Below are 16,168 nucleotides of genomic sequence, written 5' to 3'. Positions count from 1 at the left end.
CGTAGAGACGATGATTAGCAGAAAACGCTACACAATAGCGTAGAAATCCAAGGAAACTCCGGACTGGTCCGTCTGCAGGTGGCTACGAAATTTTATATTTGAATAAAATTGACTTTTCTTCTAGTTCCTAATTGAATATACCTGTATGGCTCGCAGGACATTTTTTCTGTAAAGACCAATTTCTACAACGGTATTGCATGCTGCTATGTAGAATTTGAGTAGTACCGAGTTAATTCAAATATAAGTAAAACGTGTGTCATAGAAACGAGAGATCATTTGCTCATTAGCGTCCGTAATAAATAATAATTATACTAGCCATACAAAGCAGCTGACAAACTGTATCCCCTTTTCCAACGTTTCGTACCAGGGTACTCAGGGTTTCATACCAGGAAACTCTGAATGTAGTCTGCATTCACAGATATGTACTGAACTACCGACGACGTCGAAAAACGGGAAGAGAGTGACCTGTAAGAGCATCCTTGGGGGCTGCCTAGGAAAAACGTCCCAATTTCGGCTACGGTCATCAGCCGCAGCTTACGTTCTGGCATGTTAGTTAATGGCAAATGAATTTGTGTCTAATTTTAAACAGTCTTGAATGGCATATCAGTAATTTCTGATACATTCTCGACTCTCTTTTTGGACGACGGTCACGTTTTTCTAATTCTAACATAACACTGCTAAACAGTTTGACAGGAGCTCTTTAGAGCTATTCATCGTATGAACATAGACTCGATATATTATGTACCCTGTAAGCTTACCATGGTGCAGCTTCTCTAGAAATGATACAATTGGACACCTAGACATGCTGCATTTTGCTATCCGGTATAGCATGTCGATCTCCGGAGTATTTAAGCATTAGTTAAACCAATTGCGTGTTATCGGCTGCCTCGGTGTCTCTGATGCTTTAGAACCATCGCTTGTTTTAGTTAATAACCTGACACAGTGCGCACAGATCGTTCAACGGTCTTGAAACTCCATCCATTAATCGCTCCTCCCCCTTTTTGTTAATCTAACTTTGTCCAAAATTCTGCCGCCTTATCAACAACTATTATATGGATTTTTTGTTATCTTCTTATGGCTCCGCCTACCAGCATCTTGAGCTCCTCCTTCCACTTAGCTGCCCTCTGATGAGCGCCTCCTTCGTGCGACAAGACCCGTCCAATAAACGCAGGGCGACCAACTAACCGCGCGTAGACATTGGATTTAAAATTTATCGTCTGTTCCCCCACAAACGATTTTACCTGTAAAGGTGTCCAGAGCCAAAAGTACCTTGTCGAGCTACTTGCGCTAGTGGCTGATATTCAAACAACGATTACTTCGGTTATTACTTCTAGCGGTGCGCGACCACTCGGTGGAAAAGAGCGACTCCCAATGGTGATGCAGTACTGCCTGTCAATCGGTTAAAGTGAGCGGTAGTGATGGTGACGATGATGAACGTATTTGCGAAGTCCGCCGTCTCGTAATATTGGGTTTGTCTTCGCCGCCGACTCTGGAAAAGTAGATTTTGGACAATGGTTCTGCCTGGGTCGGACTTGTCGAAATTTGCCGGATTTCATGTGCAGCTTGGCGAGTTGTCGAGACGACTAGTTACATAACTGTAGAGTGGCCATTTAAGCGACGGATCTGCCAAGGTGTGTGATCTTTGCGAAGTATTGTTGTGGTTATCCATCGTTGTTGCCCTACCCCGAAGTTCGAACAACTTAATTCAAGAAAAACTTAATAACTGCTACCACAAAATCAGGTAAAGAATTATACGAATAAGGCTAGCTTTTGGTCTTCCGATTTCCACCTGATATCAGTAATCATCAAATAAAACCATAACTCGGTTACAAACACATTTCCCCTAAATTGATTACAGATTTTTTATAGAGAGCGCCACCATTCGCAGAACTCGGGTGATATACAGCAAATTATTGAAGTCTGTCTTAACGAAGTCATTATTAACCTCAACTGAGACACGGGGAACATTTGCTTTTTTGTCACTTTTTCTACCCTTGCCGCTTTACAACATTAACTTAGACTAATACGTAAATAATCCGTGGTTGTGTGGCGACGCGTTGCGAAAACAAATGACCCTAGTTAGCGAAGTAATCCAACTGAATGCCCAGTTCTAGCTATCGAAATTGAAAAAAATCCTGGGTCTTAATCCGACCCGGACAGCCACTAGCTATCAAATTGGCCTAGTATACAAATGGAAAGTACTATTATAATTTGCTCTTTCGACTAGTTACTCTGTGTATCCTAGCGGCATTCGTGTCAATACATTGCTTGCCTAATTTTTAGTTAGCCAGCTGGCTAGAAATCGACTGAAGTAAGCTTTAAGAAAAGAAAAGGAACGGAAACCAGCGATTAGAAAAGTCATTCATTCTACTGTCATTGATGTTCCTCACTGTTGTCTAGGATTTTATACTTTAATAATTGTGGTAATCAAATGTTTAGACAGAGGAATCTATAGTAGTCTTCAACTTGTACGTGCTATAGGTCCGTTTTCTTATACTCTGCTGTGCTTCGAAACTTAAATTAGGAAGACGGCACGTGTACCCACTTGAATTGGTCACTGATTTGGTGGAGAACCTTTAAGCTTCTTCTTGGTATTGGGTATTTGTTTCTGCTTGCTAATGGGAAGCTGTTTTAACTATCATTTTGCAATGGAAAGAGCCAATCTTTGTAACTGATGTCTGAATTACCCGTAATAAAAGAGTATGGACTTCAAGTACAAATTGCAACTAAGTGTCGACAAAAGGAACAGCACCTCATCTCAGATATGAAGTTTTAAAGGATGTAACTAACTATCGGCATAATTAGGTGACGTTTTGGTCGAATGTGCTATTTGGCTGTGCTTAGTATGTATTTAAGTGAATAGATGTTTCCTGTCTGATGAAAATGCTGCCATACAGGGATGCTGCCTAACTGCCATGGCGTCTGCTCATTTAATTAGTTTCTTTGTAGCTTCGCAAGAACCAGCATGCACAAACCATTCTTAAATAAATAAGCTTTTCAGAAGCGCGAATTCTAGCTCGCTTTTAACGATATACAGCCATTAGGTACATTTCGGTGATGGAGGAGAGGGTCGTAAGGCTGGTATTGTAATATAATGTTGCAAGAATTGAACATTCGTGCAAAAGATACTTCTAACAATGAGAGTTTGAAAAGAAGCCTTGCAGTAAGGGAATGGTATGGACAAGTCTGTTTACGTGCGGTCCTCGTTGGGTGAGGCAAGACGAGAAATGTAAAATAAAAATAGTAACTAAAAGTTCATCAAGGGGGCAGGTGAGTGTAGTAGTGCCAAAAGTATAACTTTGCTTAAGGAAAATGACAGGAAAGATAGGAATTTGTGTACGTGTCACAGATGTGTTGACGTGCGATTTTTAAGAAAACGAACGATGAGCCAAAAACGCGAAAACAGGAAAATTTCCTGAAGACACTAGGGTGGAGGTGCTATTCATTCAGAAGATACGACCTGGTCCGAAAAAAATTAAGGCCACCACCTGGGATCTCATCAAGTGTTTAGAAGACTGACAAGGAACGGACAGATGTCTTTTAGGGAACGAAATATACTAACAACATTAGCTAGAGAAGCTCATGGAGAGGACGAGTGCCTACTAGGATGCAGTTTGCGACATTTTCTGAAGCAGTGTCTTAAGACCCGGAAGCTGTGGGATACGTCAGGCCGAGGATTGATCAAGAAAAAAGCTATTAGGTAAATCCCTGTGAAGCGTTTGTGGGCGCTATTCCAGTTACATTAAAGAGTTTGTTGTAAGGTTTAGATAGCCAAACTTACAAGCAAAAGTTTATGTTCCTACTTTCATGTGTGTGTTTTATACGCGGAATATCTAGCTGTGACTTTTCCTACAAATGCACGTTCAACAGAATCCGGTTCCTAAACGTGCTTGTTTCTCCAACAATGGTCTGTGCGCCTTACTGCGGTGCGTTCAAACACGCGGAGATCCTTTCATTGCACATAAAAATCGGGTCGTTTCATAATCAAAGACCTGACCTAACAAAATGGCCGACAAAGGGGAAAAGTCATACCGTAATTTATTTAATGCTATATTTGAGAGCGTGCATATACGTGCATGGTGTGGAAAATGTCTATGTGTGGCGATGACAAGTTCAGATTTAGTTTTAGATTGCACTCGCGCGACGAAGTTACGTAACTTGAAAAAATTGGATGCACTACCCAATATTCGAGTGTAAAAAAGACGAATACTTTATTTCGTTCATATTGTAAGATAATGTAATTTGTTTTTTGTGTGTGTTTTTAAGGTATTTTTGACATTGTGGATCTAGGTTTAGCAGAAAAGCGTTTCCCGTTGGGTATCCACGGAAACATTTTCCAAGGATGACCTGAACGGGCGGCTCTACTCTCGTATTCACATAATAATTTACACAGCAAGTGCAATCTGTTGCTCGAACTAGATAATATACGATTTCGACTAGTATCATGATGGATCTCAAGCAGAAAAACGGGCACACTTCTGCTGGTAGGAAACGCAACTTTAGCATTGAATCTATTTTACAAGGCGATATATTAAAGCATCCATTAAAGAGTACCCCAGGAGGCAACGTATTAGATAACCTAAAGGACAGTAGGGCTGATGCTAGCTCCAGGCAAGCATGTGCAATTGTTCCTGCTGGGACTTCCAGTGAACTGCATGACGATACAGACTTAGGGTTGTTGGAGTCTTCTTCCGTAGCAGATGACTATAGAAGGCAACAACACTCTTCTTCTTCAAGCGATCACCACCCTTACGTGGCCCCAGGATTGCCGTTTGCATTGCCGCCCGTCGATAGTCAGCGCGCAGAGCATTTCGACTGGATCAATTGTACTCGATACAACCCCCCAAAAATTCATCGTAAGTACAAGCCTACATTAGACCATAAAGACCTGCCTATTTGCTGTTTTATTACTTTTTTTTCAATGCGTCTTACCGATTGACATCAAGCGAATAAATATAAGATTCAGCGTGGGTTATAGTAAAATTACCTTTATTTTTTGGGAAGAATATTTTGTGGGTATGTCATACGAACGCATTAAAAACCAATAAACGTGGACTTGAAGCTAGCGCAAGAAGAGCTTAATGAAGAGTTCCCGTTGAATCCACTACGCTTATTCTGCATTAGCAGTAAAGGGAAGAAGCAAAGAAGAAATTTTCTTTGTCATTGTACATTCCATTGATTCGATGAGATAATTTTAAATTAACTAGCGTCAATGTAACTTAAAGGCTTTACTATAATACGTGTCAGTTCAAGGCCTGGCAGTACGAGAAATTGTCATTTCAGAAATAGGTATTGGTATCTGACATGTTAGGGTGACTACCATACTAGCACTTTTCTATCGAAAAAGCTTAGCGTCTCCCCAAGATATTTATGTTATATTAGGGCGATGCAGACGTCAAATATGTATGGAAGAGCAAGCCCTACAGACATCACTGAAAATTCTAATTGGGACATTTGTGGGCTTTGTGCATTTTCCCAGTTTGTGGTTAGGAATGAGATCCTTAAATTGACAAAGCGTCAGAAGTACAAACACTAAAACTAGTTATTAAGCGGGTAACTTTAAAGCTTCTTGTTGCAACTTGGGCTCGGCAAACGAATGTCCCGTATTCCAATTGGGCTAATTCGTTTCTACGGATAATTGGGATCCCTCATAATACTAAGGTAACCCGATCAGTGTAACAAATATCTACCTCTATTATAGGCAAATATTAGCTTTTGAAACAATTGAGTTTTTGACTTAATTTTGAAGATTACTCCACACTTTTTCCACAGTTACAATCAAGCTGTGATACTAATACCGCCCGTTTAGTTTCTATTTAAGGTGTTAGTTATTGACGAAAATATGGAGGTGGGAAAAGAAACCCATAAGGATTTCTGTTCTAGAATGAAGCGAAATTTCCGAGTGCAGTCATGCACGATTCCTATCCGACGTCTCATGTTTAACGGAGAGCGGTATCGAGGTTATTATTAAAGGCGTATTTAATCGTTGCTAATTTTCATTAACACAACGATATTTTTCGTGCTTTACATAGACCATAACAGTGAACTTTGTGCTTTGAAGTTGAAAATAGCCTGTCTTTTCCTTTTAATATGCGTCGCCATTTGTAGCATGTATCATTCACTATTGCCCCTAGGAACGACCCCTCCTTTAAAAGCTAAGTTACTCAGCTATCGATTCAAATATCACAACGTAGTATTTAATACATTATTATTATATATCTTATAGTCTTAAACTATTTCCAGCCTTTAAATAAGGTACTATCGTTAATGTTTTGTTATCGACCGTAAGCATAAAGGAAATCTTAAAGCAGCAATAAACAATGAATTACTTGAATTTTGGGAGGGGACATTGATGATGGAACAAGAACAGTTGCTCTGTTCCTTAAATTGTCGATCAATGGCTTTTAAGAAGTGACCAGTTTCCAATTGCCTTACGACCGAGCAATCGGTAGGTCATGCGTGTATCTTCTAACTAGACAAACGCAGCCAATAAGATCCTGTTGGTAGCGTGAACGAGATGATTATTCTGCTCAAATTCTATTATAGGAAATTCATCATTACAATACGTTCATAACTTACTCATATTTGATCTGTTTCACTTGCCATTATTAAATAACGCAACTTCTTTTTTTTAGTTAATGCATTATTTATATGAAATATGATTGACCCGCGTATAGAAGACGCGTTCTGGCGTATTGCGAATATCGCGAGAACAGTAGCAATAAGTTCGAGATAACGGCCATGTATTGGCTTTTTGCAAGATAAGGGCCAACGATCCTGATCCTGTACGACTGTTGCCGTCTTAGTAAATCGGTCGTTTTCATCAGCCAATATCTTTTTGAAATTATAATGACGGTTATATCAGAGGCCGGATAACGGGGAGATTGACTCGAGGCTGTTGATTCAAACTAAACAGCTCAAGGTGAGCTGATCCAGACTGCCGTTAGTGATATACCTGTCAGTTGCCAGCCACTAGACGACACCGCTCTCACGGGATCTGTCAAAATTAATCAAAATTGTCTCCGATCCATCTAAGACGAAGACATCCATCTGCAAGCATTACACAGAAATCTTCGGCAACCGTATGACGAAATAGAACGAAGACTAGAGCGACGCGACGACACGCTTTAGCTTAGCCTCCTTTGACCTGCGAGCATCGGGTCGACACAGCCGCCAACGACCGTTGCCCGTTATCTAGTTAAGTGAGACGTGAAGGAACAAAGTAGTCCTACTGTTAAAAAGAAAAGGACTTTTTTCGCTCTGATCATAAGCATCTCATTCCCATATAACAAAGACGAAACCGGAGCAGCTTGGAACAATGAAAGGACAGATTTACGGGAGTGTCGTTACGGTACCCGTTGTGAGAAGTCATATATCTGTTTCAGAAATGGTTGTGGGTTAGACGCGGCTGATGTCTAGACTATTCGTTCGGGCCGCATTTTGCAATCGATACGACAGGTAAGTTATACAAATAGGCATAATTCTTGAGCTTTTTAGGTTTAAAAGGAAAATAGCCACAAAGCAGACCTTATATTATAGGCGATTTATCAACAACGAGCCTTGGAAATTGCACTATTAGCGAGCTACCAAAGAAGCGCAAATATCTATCCCGGTCGCCTCGGATCCCGTTCAACTCGGCGCAGCTGTCAGTCCTTGAAGAACAATTTCGACAGGCGCCATATTTAAGCGGTGCTGAGGTTCAGCGGCTAGCCAATGAACTCGACATGAGTGATGTTAGGGTGAGTAAGAATGTTGATTATTTGAGCTCTTTGCAATGTGACAGAGGAAAAGTTATAACTGGAACAGTTTTCTAAAAATCAACCAGCTATATACCTATACGCATGAGAAAATGATGAATAAAGCACCGAATTAAATCGATATTTCAATATATACATGTATACCCTCCTACCAACATTGTACTCACTATGGAACTATTACATAATTGAACGGAAAGAACATTATTAGTATTTTAGTCTGAAGATTAAGAACATCCCGTATTGATGACAACAGCCGAAAACATTGGCATAATCTCTATTCATGGTAATAAAGCCGAATGTGTCTAACTTTATTACCGTTGACGCGTGAAAACTGATTTCACTATGTTTCTCTATTTAAGTAGTCAATGGATTTCCCCATGTTAGAGCAAAGAATCATATGGCTGTGATGGCGCCCTATCAACCCAGTACGAACACCATTGGGGGCGTGAACGCATTATTAAGACGTACGCATACACTGAGTTGTGACATACGTATTTAATATAACAAGTTCTTTCCAAAAAAATGGGAGCGTGCAATTTTTCTGCTTCGTAACAACGCTTAGACGAGATAAACTATAACAAACACATGACACACATGCACGTAAATTTCGTGTTTGCCTAGATGAGCCTGAAACAGCCCTCGTGAGATGATGTGCGCACATAATGGAACTTAATTTTCGTTGGTTTTTATCTGACCTGAAAATTGGTACTTATTAATTTGTGACATTGCAAGAAAGTTCGTGGTATAGTTTGGAGGTTGTAACGTGACTGATAGTAATAATCGCCTTAAGTGAAAATGCTTTTCAACTATTAAGATACCAGTTCCTAAAAACGTACAGCGTACGGCATTTTTCGTAGACATCAATAGGATCTCCTTATTTTGTCAGCGTTTGTTTGAATCTCAGCTTAGATGTCTACCCAGCACATAAAAAACCCTTATTTCAGGATAGACCATCCAAATATATGAAGAGATTTTACTTTTGAGACTGCTGGCCGCCATTTTGTTTTTACGACCAGTCTCAGGTAACGATGATTTACTGATCAAATAGATAGAAAACTATCGATACGACAACTGTTTATTTCCATTACAGTCAGCGCACATCAATTGATCACACCTCTACTAATTCATATTACCCGTAGTCAGCGAATCGAGCTGTATTTATGTCGAGGGCATAATTAGTCGTTCGTCGATACGACCTAATTGTGCCCTCTGGTACTCTCCCACTAACGGCTAGACAACAAGTGGCATTTCTAAGGGCTTTGTTTACGCAGACCGCCAGATAGCCTAAAATCACATGACCGAACGTATATACATTTTTTCTTTTTCATGCAAAAAGCGGTAATGGGACATACTTTTTACCGGACAAAAGTCGTGATGATGTGACAATGATGGTCGAATATCTTTTTAGCGATACAAGAATGTCAGCAACACCGGGGACAAGTCCAAATGCTGGTTCACTCATTGGACTCTTCGGCCTTGAGCATTTACGGCGTCATCATTCGCTGTTCGATCCGAACTGCTGTCTACGGCTAAGTGCTTCTTCTTCTTCAACGGCAGGAATCGGATGATAAAAATTAATTAGCGTGTAACATATTTGACTAAGGCGGCCAAATAGCACGCCAGCCAGCAAAGCAGACGACGCTCAAGAGCGGACAAGAGTAAGCGACTGGAGACGAGATGTCGGTAGCCACGCTGTTTATAGTGATATCGAGATATGGCGAGCGTCAGGCTAACGCGGTTACAGTGACGACAGACACAGAAACCGCTGCCACTGCCGCTGTCTCCGGCCGCACCGGTTGAGGCACGTCCGATGACAGCTGGTTGAGAAGAGACGTGACAAACTCACTGATGACGAAAAGCCTTCAACGTTCGACACACTAACCAACAAAACCTACGGAGCAAGTCGACCTGAAGCAGCAGTCTGGAGCAGATAGAAGAAAATCTCATTTTCACAAAGAATCGAACCGATGCAGGTAAGGTAGGGTAGGCTCGGTGACAGGACATCGACATATATGTGGTCGAATTCTGGACATTTGAAAAATAGCAGTACGGCAAATGACGGAAAAAGAGGAAACGGGCCAACGAGTAAGCGATTTCGGTGCTCAATACCGGCAGCCAGTAAACAAGACGGAGTTTGTAAAGGGGAGTCAAAGGCGAGCGCTGACGTGAGAAAACCAGCGAACTACGGGCCATATGAACTCATTCACCATAAACGATGGCCAGCAGCTTCTGAAATGGGCAAAAAATCTGACCAGATTGCTGAAAAAGGATTACTTTAATTCATCGAGATACTTTTATCGAGAGATTATATTATTTTAACATACGAAACGCATTTTACACAACGTACGTTCTTTTAGATAGTCACTGTCAATGATGCAACACTTGGCAGTGCTTACTGTCTCTTACAAATCTCAGATAGTTAGTATAATTGGCTTGTCTAAAAAGTTCTTCGTTGGGAACGCAATCTGCGAAGCATATATTCAAGAGCCTGATAGTGTAGGGGTCATCTCAACAAAAAAAAATCTGTAAACAATCATATTTTACTTTAGATCAAAAACAACCATCAACATTTGACGTTCAATTTGCTTATATTGTTAGACAGTTTTCTGTACTTGCATTTTTCATAGCGACTCGGGGAAGGTATTCTACTTGAACTCAATGTTAGCTTCTATCAGAGCTATGCCTTATCTAGGCCACCGACAACACAGTTTGCTTTTTTACGTGATGGCGGGTAACTTTTATTACGATGTGCCCGTTCGAGCACATGTCTGATTGCATGCGCTTCTTATAGATCAGATCAGGTTATCTCTTAGCGCTCACTACGTTAGATGCAACAGGATGATCCACCTCAGATGCCGCTGCGCCCTATTTTATGGGAGCATTGAGCCAGAAACGAGGGTTTTTTTCTCATTCGCATGTCTCGAGTTGCATCTCTATGCCGCTCCCCTTCAGGAATATTTCTTTCTCTCTGGTGATTATCCATATACAACTACTATAGGCTATTGTAGGCTCAAGCCGAAGCCTCAAGTATGACGACCGCCTGACAGGATCAGCGTCCTACTGGTAATCGTCCACCAGAAGTGACTCTTTACCTCGAACAAATCACTGTTGTGCCCTCGCCCGTGTGGTCTTTGTGTACGCATTGAATCGGTTGATACTATGTGGCACCAACCGCCGGCGTTTGAAATCACAAAATTACACGTTTCGATTAAATGGCTTAGCTGGTCTCATGATTAGGCTAGCAGTTCATTGTCTGAGCACGCTTATAGCTCAATAGCATAACATCATGTACTTCTCCCATACCGGTTCGCTTATCAATGCTATTCAGCTAAACGCATCTGCTGCCTGTCACCGAATCAAGCCTTCGGGGTGGATTGACTTTAGTAAGTACAAAATGCCTAGTATACCTATCCAGCATAATGGTAGCAGCTCTGGTTTCACATTGAAAAAGGGAAGACTCGGTTCATCAGCGTGTCTCTTCTTCCTTGCGTTATCGACTTCGACTCCGGTAGCGTTCAATTATAACTATCTCTTTTACCAGGGGCACGCTTGCCTGTGCTTCATCGTTCGTCAACGAGTGCGGGATGAAGACTAGCAGCCGCCGAACACGCTCAGCCTTCTCGTCTCGAGCGACTATTGTAAAGAAGGCGGTGAAAGCAGGAAGTGTGTTGAGATGAGCACAAGGGTGTGCAGTCTCCGATCGAGCGAATACCCTGCGCCACGGCTGTCTTGCTTTCAGCCAATTAATTGAATCCAACAAGTTGCCGATACGCCACTGCAATACTACAGAAAAAGCCATTCTCTCTATTCGATTGAGGAAGAAGAGGCAACAAGCGGTTCTAGGCATGAAAAACCTTTGACTCGCTGTTTGTACTGGTAGACCAAGAGAAAGGCGAACAGAGATTCACCAGCCGATACGAAAAGCACGCACCCCGCTCTCCTTTCCGCCACTAGCAATGGATGCTCTGTCGGGATGCACTAATTGATGCGTGCATTGGCTTTGCACACATGGTGGAAGTATGCGCCGGCCATGGAGCGGGCTAATCATTCTTTGTGTGTCTAGTAATTGTTACTGATGTTGACCGTTTCGACAGCGAGTGATGTACCTGAAGTAGACCTGCATACAGGATAATCGAAAGCCAGCAGATTGTTGGAGAGTTGGTCTACTTGGCCTATCGTAGCCTTCTCCTATCCTTGTCGGGTTGAATGCTCGGAATAAGGTCGCTCTCGTCTTACGAGAAGGAGAGGGGTCGGGGGGGGGGGGGGGTAACTGCCAAATCAGACGTGAGTCTGAATAGGCCGAAGAAAGGGATGATACGGACGGATGAACATTGAGATGGGAACTTCATCGTCTCAATCAACTTATCGACTTAAGAACACGGATTCGGTAGTGTCGAATGATCGAACATAAGCAGACATCCTCATCGTCAGACGGAATAAACCGTGCGCAACACACCGGCAAGTCCCAAAGCGCAAAAGTAATACACTACAGGGTATTATACAGAAGGCCAAAGCGATAAAAAGCTTCTATCAGCGTTAGCTTGCCAAATTGCTAATGTTAGCCGTAATAAAAAAGCTCATTCGGAATCATCGTGACGGTTGACTGCGTCTGTGTCAGGCGCTGACCAGTGATTTTAGAATTTGTGCGTGATCGGGTACGGAGTAGCGATATCAACTATTGCTACGGCCACTATCAAGTCTCAATAAAGCACCATGCAATACATAGAAGAATACGTTTTGAATTATGATTAGGATAATGAGCAGCATGTGGTCGCAACTGTGATAATTTCGCTTTTCGAACAGTATATACTTGCTGGACGACCCACAGTTAGCTGATCTCACTTCCACACGCACTAAGATCATATATTGATAGAGATTATGAAACCGTTAACGCATTACGTCGTAAATCAAATTCTTACTTTCATATTTGTCGAGACGACCAGAGTATAGCACTGCGTTTCATCGCTATTCCATTCAAACCACTATTTTGATTTTACTTTTTTCGCTGTCACTGACGATGATGACGGCGGCGGCGGCGGCGGCAGAAACCTGTTTCGTCTGTTCGGCCATTTTGCGACCCCGTTCTTGAATCATCAACGGGCCACAATTTTTTATCATCATCACCCATACGTCGTTTTGTATATACGCCATTTATACGTTTATATCAAATATATATCAAGTCTAACAACGGCTCATCTATCTCAACATGTGGCTATGAAACGAGATAACCGTAACACTAATTTAACAAAACATGTAGCCATGAAATAGAAGTTGGATATACCTAGCGTTTCCAGAGATTTTTGTCGACAGAAAGACGAACTTTTGGGCTTATTGGCGTGCACGGTTGGGACATCTTACAAGCAATTTTGTGGTTACCTGCTGTTGTTGGTGATATTTTTCTCATGATGAATCGTAAAAGTGGTGTGGCGTCCGACTTTTAGCGGGGTTGTTTCGATGTCGTTAGCAATATATTGTCAGCGGATGTCAACAGCTACTCAGAGGTAGTTCGTGCAATTTCTTTCGGGAACGCTAGTCGTTAATATTCGAAGGATTTGAAAGCCACCTTTGGAATGAGGTTATTTATAGATGTGATGAATGATTAATAAAAAAGAATGACTGTTTTGTTTAAAAGCATTTTCACTGTACACGGGAAAGGTGATTGAACTATCAGCCACCTGTTACACCCTATAGTCATTTTGGGAATCAACACTATATATATATGCATGTTTTTCTCTTTCCTTTCTGTCAAAATGACACGGTTCAAACACAAATTTGTGCATTGTTTCATACGTAAGCTAATTAAGACTGGACTTCGCAGCTTTAATCATACGATTCGAGTGATTCGTATGATCTCTCCAATATGTGAAGCAGCCCCAACCACAATTAATTATCATAAATTGATTCTCAACACCTATTCAAATGAAGCCATCATTTGTTGCTTGCCCAGTTGTACATGTGCATCAAACATACGTTTTTACTTGTTGTGAACATATTTTGCTTTTCGACATATATTTATGTATTTACTGTATCAGCAGCTTGCTGTATAACGACGCGGGGTTCTGCTCTGAAGAGTCGATAATAGGACTACTTCTGCCTTTTCAAAACCAGCGCTTCTCCGCATTTTGAACCCTGGTGAACCCTGAGGAAGAAATTGGTCCGGTTATCGGCTTTTTTCTGAAGTTGTTGATTGTCCCAGTGGTTCACCTTGCAATTTCGCCAACTACCTGCCTCTTTTACTTTATATCTTTCCACCTCTTCTCCTACGTATACAGCAGCGCCAGCTAGCAGCGTCACTGGTCAAAAATAAATTCATATTTTGTCGAGGGTTGGGGGGATCTTATCTGTTCGACAATTGACATCATGCGGCGGCGGCGGCGGCGCAAGGAACTGCCAGTGGCATGCGTACGCCGTCTGCTAGACAAATTCTACGCTACTCTTGCATCGTCACATAGACGGCTACTTGCAGCCATCATCAACACCGTACCTATCACTATCAGTATCGATGAAGTATTTCGAAATTTATATTTTTCCGCCACAGCGTCCTCCGTCTATCCGCAATGTGACATCTATATACGTATGCGTGTATGCATACACACACACACTCACACACACGCTTGACGTGATTATTTATTTGTATCTGAATTTATGAAGGGCGCCAAATTAATGCCGTCGCAGAATGAAAAATGTGGGTTAAGAGATAAGCCGTTAAAGCAGATCGACGCAGCAGCAGATAATAAATAGGATTATATACACAATAATAATACGTTTAGCCAGTCGACGTTTAACAATGGTGACTGGGATTCATTATAATTTGATTCTCTAGCCCAGGATTGAATATAATAGATGAAAGGATTATATGTAGGAGATTCATTGGCGCTGAGTAGGCTTCACGTCAGCTTGCAGCGGCTGAAGCTTTGCCATATCGTGGTGTCGCACTACCGAGTTTAGGGGCTGTATGTACTTAAATGTTCAAAATTCTTTTTCCGGTTAGCAGATTACCAAACAACATATGGGTTATATTTCGCCTGCTACTTTTTAATGTGACGGAGTATTATTTATCGAGTACATATTCGTGACGTGGACTTATCAGTTAAAATACTTTGTATATAAACTTCGGGTTTGCTGGACATGAAGAACGAGTTGCTTATGCATGCTATTTCTGATGATCTGTTAGTGTTGGAAGACTTTTGAAAACATCAATACCTGAAGTACGTTTCTAAAACCCAATGTTTACGTTACAAGTCGACCAAAACCTGCATAGGTAGTGCGCCATCGTCGAAGTTAACAACAGAAAATATTATTTGCAAATCCCATACGATCGCTTTGTTTAACGGTTTGATCATTGGATATCACGCCATTATTTATAGAGCTAATTTTTCTAATGCTCCATGTTCAGACTAATGAACGTCCTATCACCTAAACCGAGCGGACGAGTTCCTGGCTCAAAGGATGAACAATGTTATTATAGCACTGCTATGACACTTGAAAAGTGTCATACATCCATTATAACAATATGAGGATATCCTGCGCTTACATTAGCCACATTTTGCTTTTCTCGATGCCTAATTCTATCGTGCACGTGTTTCTATTTTTTTCTGAAGGTGAAAATATGGTTTCAAAATCGACGAGCACGCGAGAAGCGGGAACGTCTTGCGAAAACGACGACAGGCCAGCATCAGATAGCAGACGCCGCCACATTACCTACTCAAGCGAGGTCGGCTATGGAGCTCAACTCTGACAAACGGGGTCCTTCAGATTCACTAGGGACATCGGCCGAACATTTGCAAAGTGTCGAATTGGCATTGCTTCCGCAAAGCAACCGCAAATGCCACTCTTAGCTGGCTATTATGGCAACCTGTTAGTACTTAGTATATCAGCATCCAGCAGGGTATTTCTTTCATAACTTACGTATGATAAGCACAATGATAGCTAAAATCTAAATACAAGCTTTAAGAATGCTACGACATATTTAAAAATCAAATTTTGAGCTCGTAATTTATATTTAGAGCAAGGTACAATCGTTCATAATAGTAAAAGACGTACGATAAACTGCTAGCAAATCAATGAATACCCCATTTTCGAGCCACTGGAACTCCCAATAGTAATAATAAGGCCATTCTTATTTTACTTATAAAACTCACCCTAGCGTGTCTAGCGAAACATGGTCAAAGTGTACCCGCTTCATTAGACAAAAACGATGTGAATACACATGACTCTATATGGAAATATATCATGTCTTTGATATCGTACGATTGCGCATCATAATGATCTCAGGATTTTATGTCTCATAGATCTTTCGCTTTTCTCGAATCTTGAAATTTTTGTATGGATCCGAATTTCTTGAATTATTCAATCTTGGGCGGTTTTTGTTTAGCCGGATGTGATCAATATAATCGTATCCAAGGCGTTTA

General features: G+C 41.4%; 1 protein-coding gene and 1 long non-coding RNA gene across 4 annotated transcripts in view; one reads left to right on the top strand and one right to left on the bottom strand.

Moving 5' to 3' along the window:
- Nucleotides 1-12,818, bottom strand: part of LOC111258703 (uncharacterized) — a 17,476-nt gene extending 4,658 nt beyond the window's left edge. The window contains exons 1-2 of one of the 3 annotated variants that reach the window (XR_015310260.1): nucleotides 12,677-12,818; nucleotides 9,110-9,302 (exon numbers count right to left, since the gene is read on the bottom strand). This is a non-coding gene — a long non-coding RNA (uncharacterized LOC111258703). Of the gene's footprint in view, nucleotides 1-9,109; nucleotides 9,719-12,676 lie in introns of those variants that run through there. The other 2 variants (XR_002679139.2, XR_002679140.2) reach the window with 2 other exon arrangements.
- On the top strand, nucleotides 3,254-16,168 carry LOC111258702 (uncharacterized). Its single transcript, XM_022830173.2, has 4 exons — nucleotides 3,254-3,700; nucleotides 4,267-4,856; nucleotides 7,540-7,739; nucleotides 15,359-16,168. The coding sequence occupies exons 2-4, from the start codon at nucleotides 4,445-4,447 to the stop codon at nucleotides 15,593-15,595; spliced, it is 849 nt and encodes a 282-aa protein (XP_022685908.1). The 5' UTR covers nucleotides 3,254-3,700; nucleotides 4,267-4,444; the 3' UTR covers nucleotides 15,596-16,168.

Source organism: Varroa jacobsoni, unplaced genomic scaffold, assembly GCF_002532875.2.
Source record: "Varroa jacobsoni isolate VJ856 unplaced genomic scaffold, vjacob_1.0 scaffold_255, whole genome shotgun sequence".
NCBI lineage: Eukaryota > Metazoa > Arthropoda > Arachnida > Mesostigmata > Varroidae > Varroa > Varroa jacobsoni.
The sequence above is the reverse complement of the archived record's forward strand: the minus strand, read 5'-3'. Positions and strand labels throughout refer to the sequence as shown.

Excerpts from the sequence above, each read along its gene's own strand:
- LOC111258702 (XM_022830173.2), top strand. The coding sequence starts at position 4,445 with ATGATGGATCTCAAGCAGAAAAACGGGCACACTTCTGCTGGTAGGAAA. Across the intron at positions 4,857-7,539 it reads CAACCCCCCAAAAATTCATC|GCGATTTATCAACAACGAGC; the intron begins GTAAGTACAAGC and ends CTTATATTATAG. Across the intron at positions 7,740-15,358 it reads TCGACATGAGTGATGTTAGG|GTGAAAATATGGTTTCAAAA; the intron begins GTGAGTAAGAAT and ends TTTTTTCTGAAG.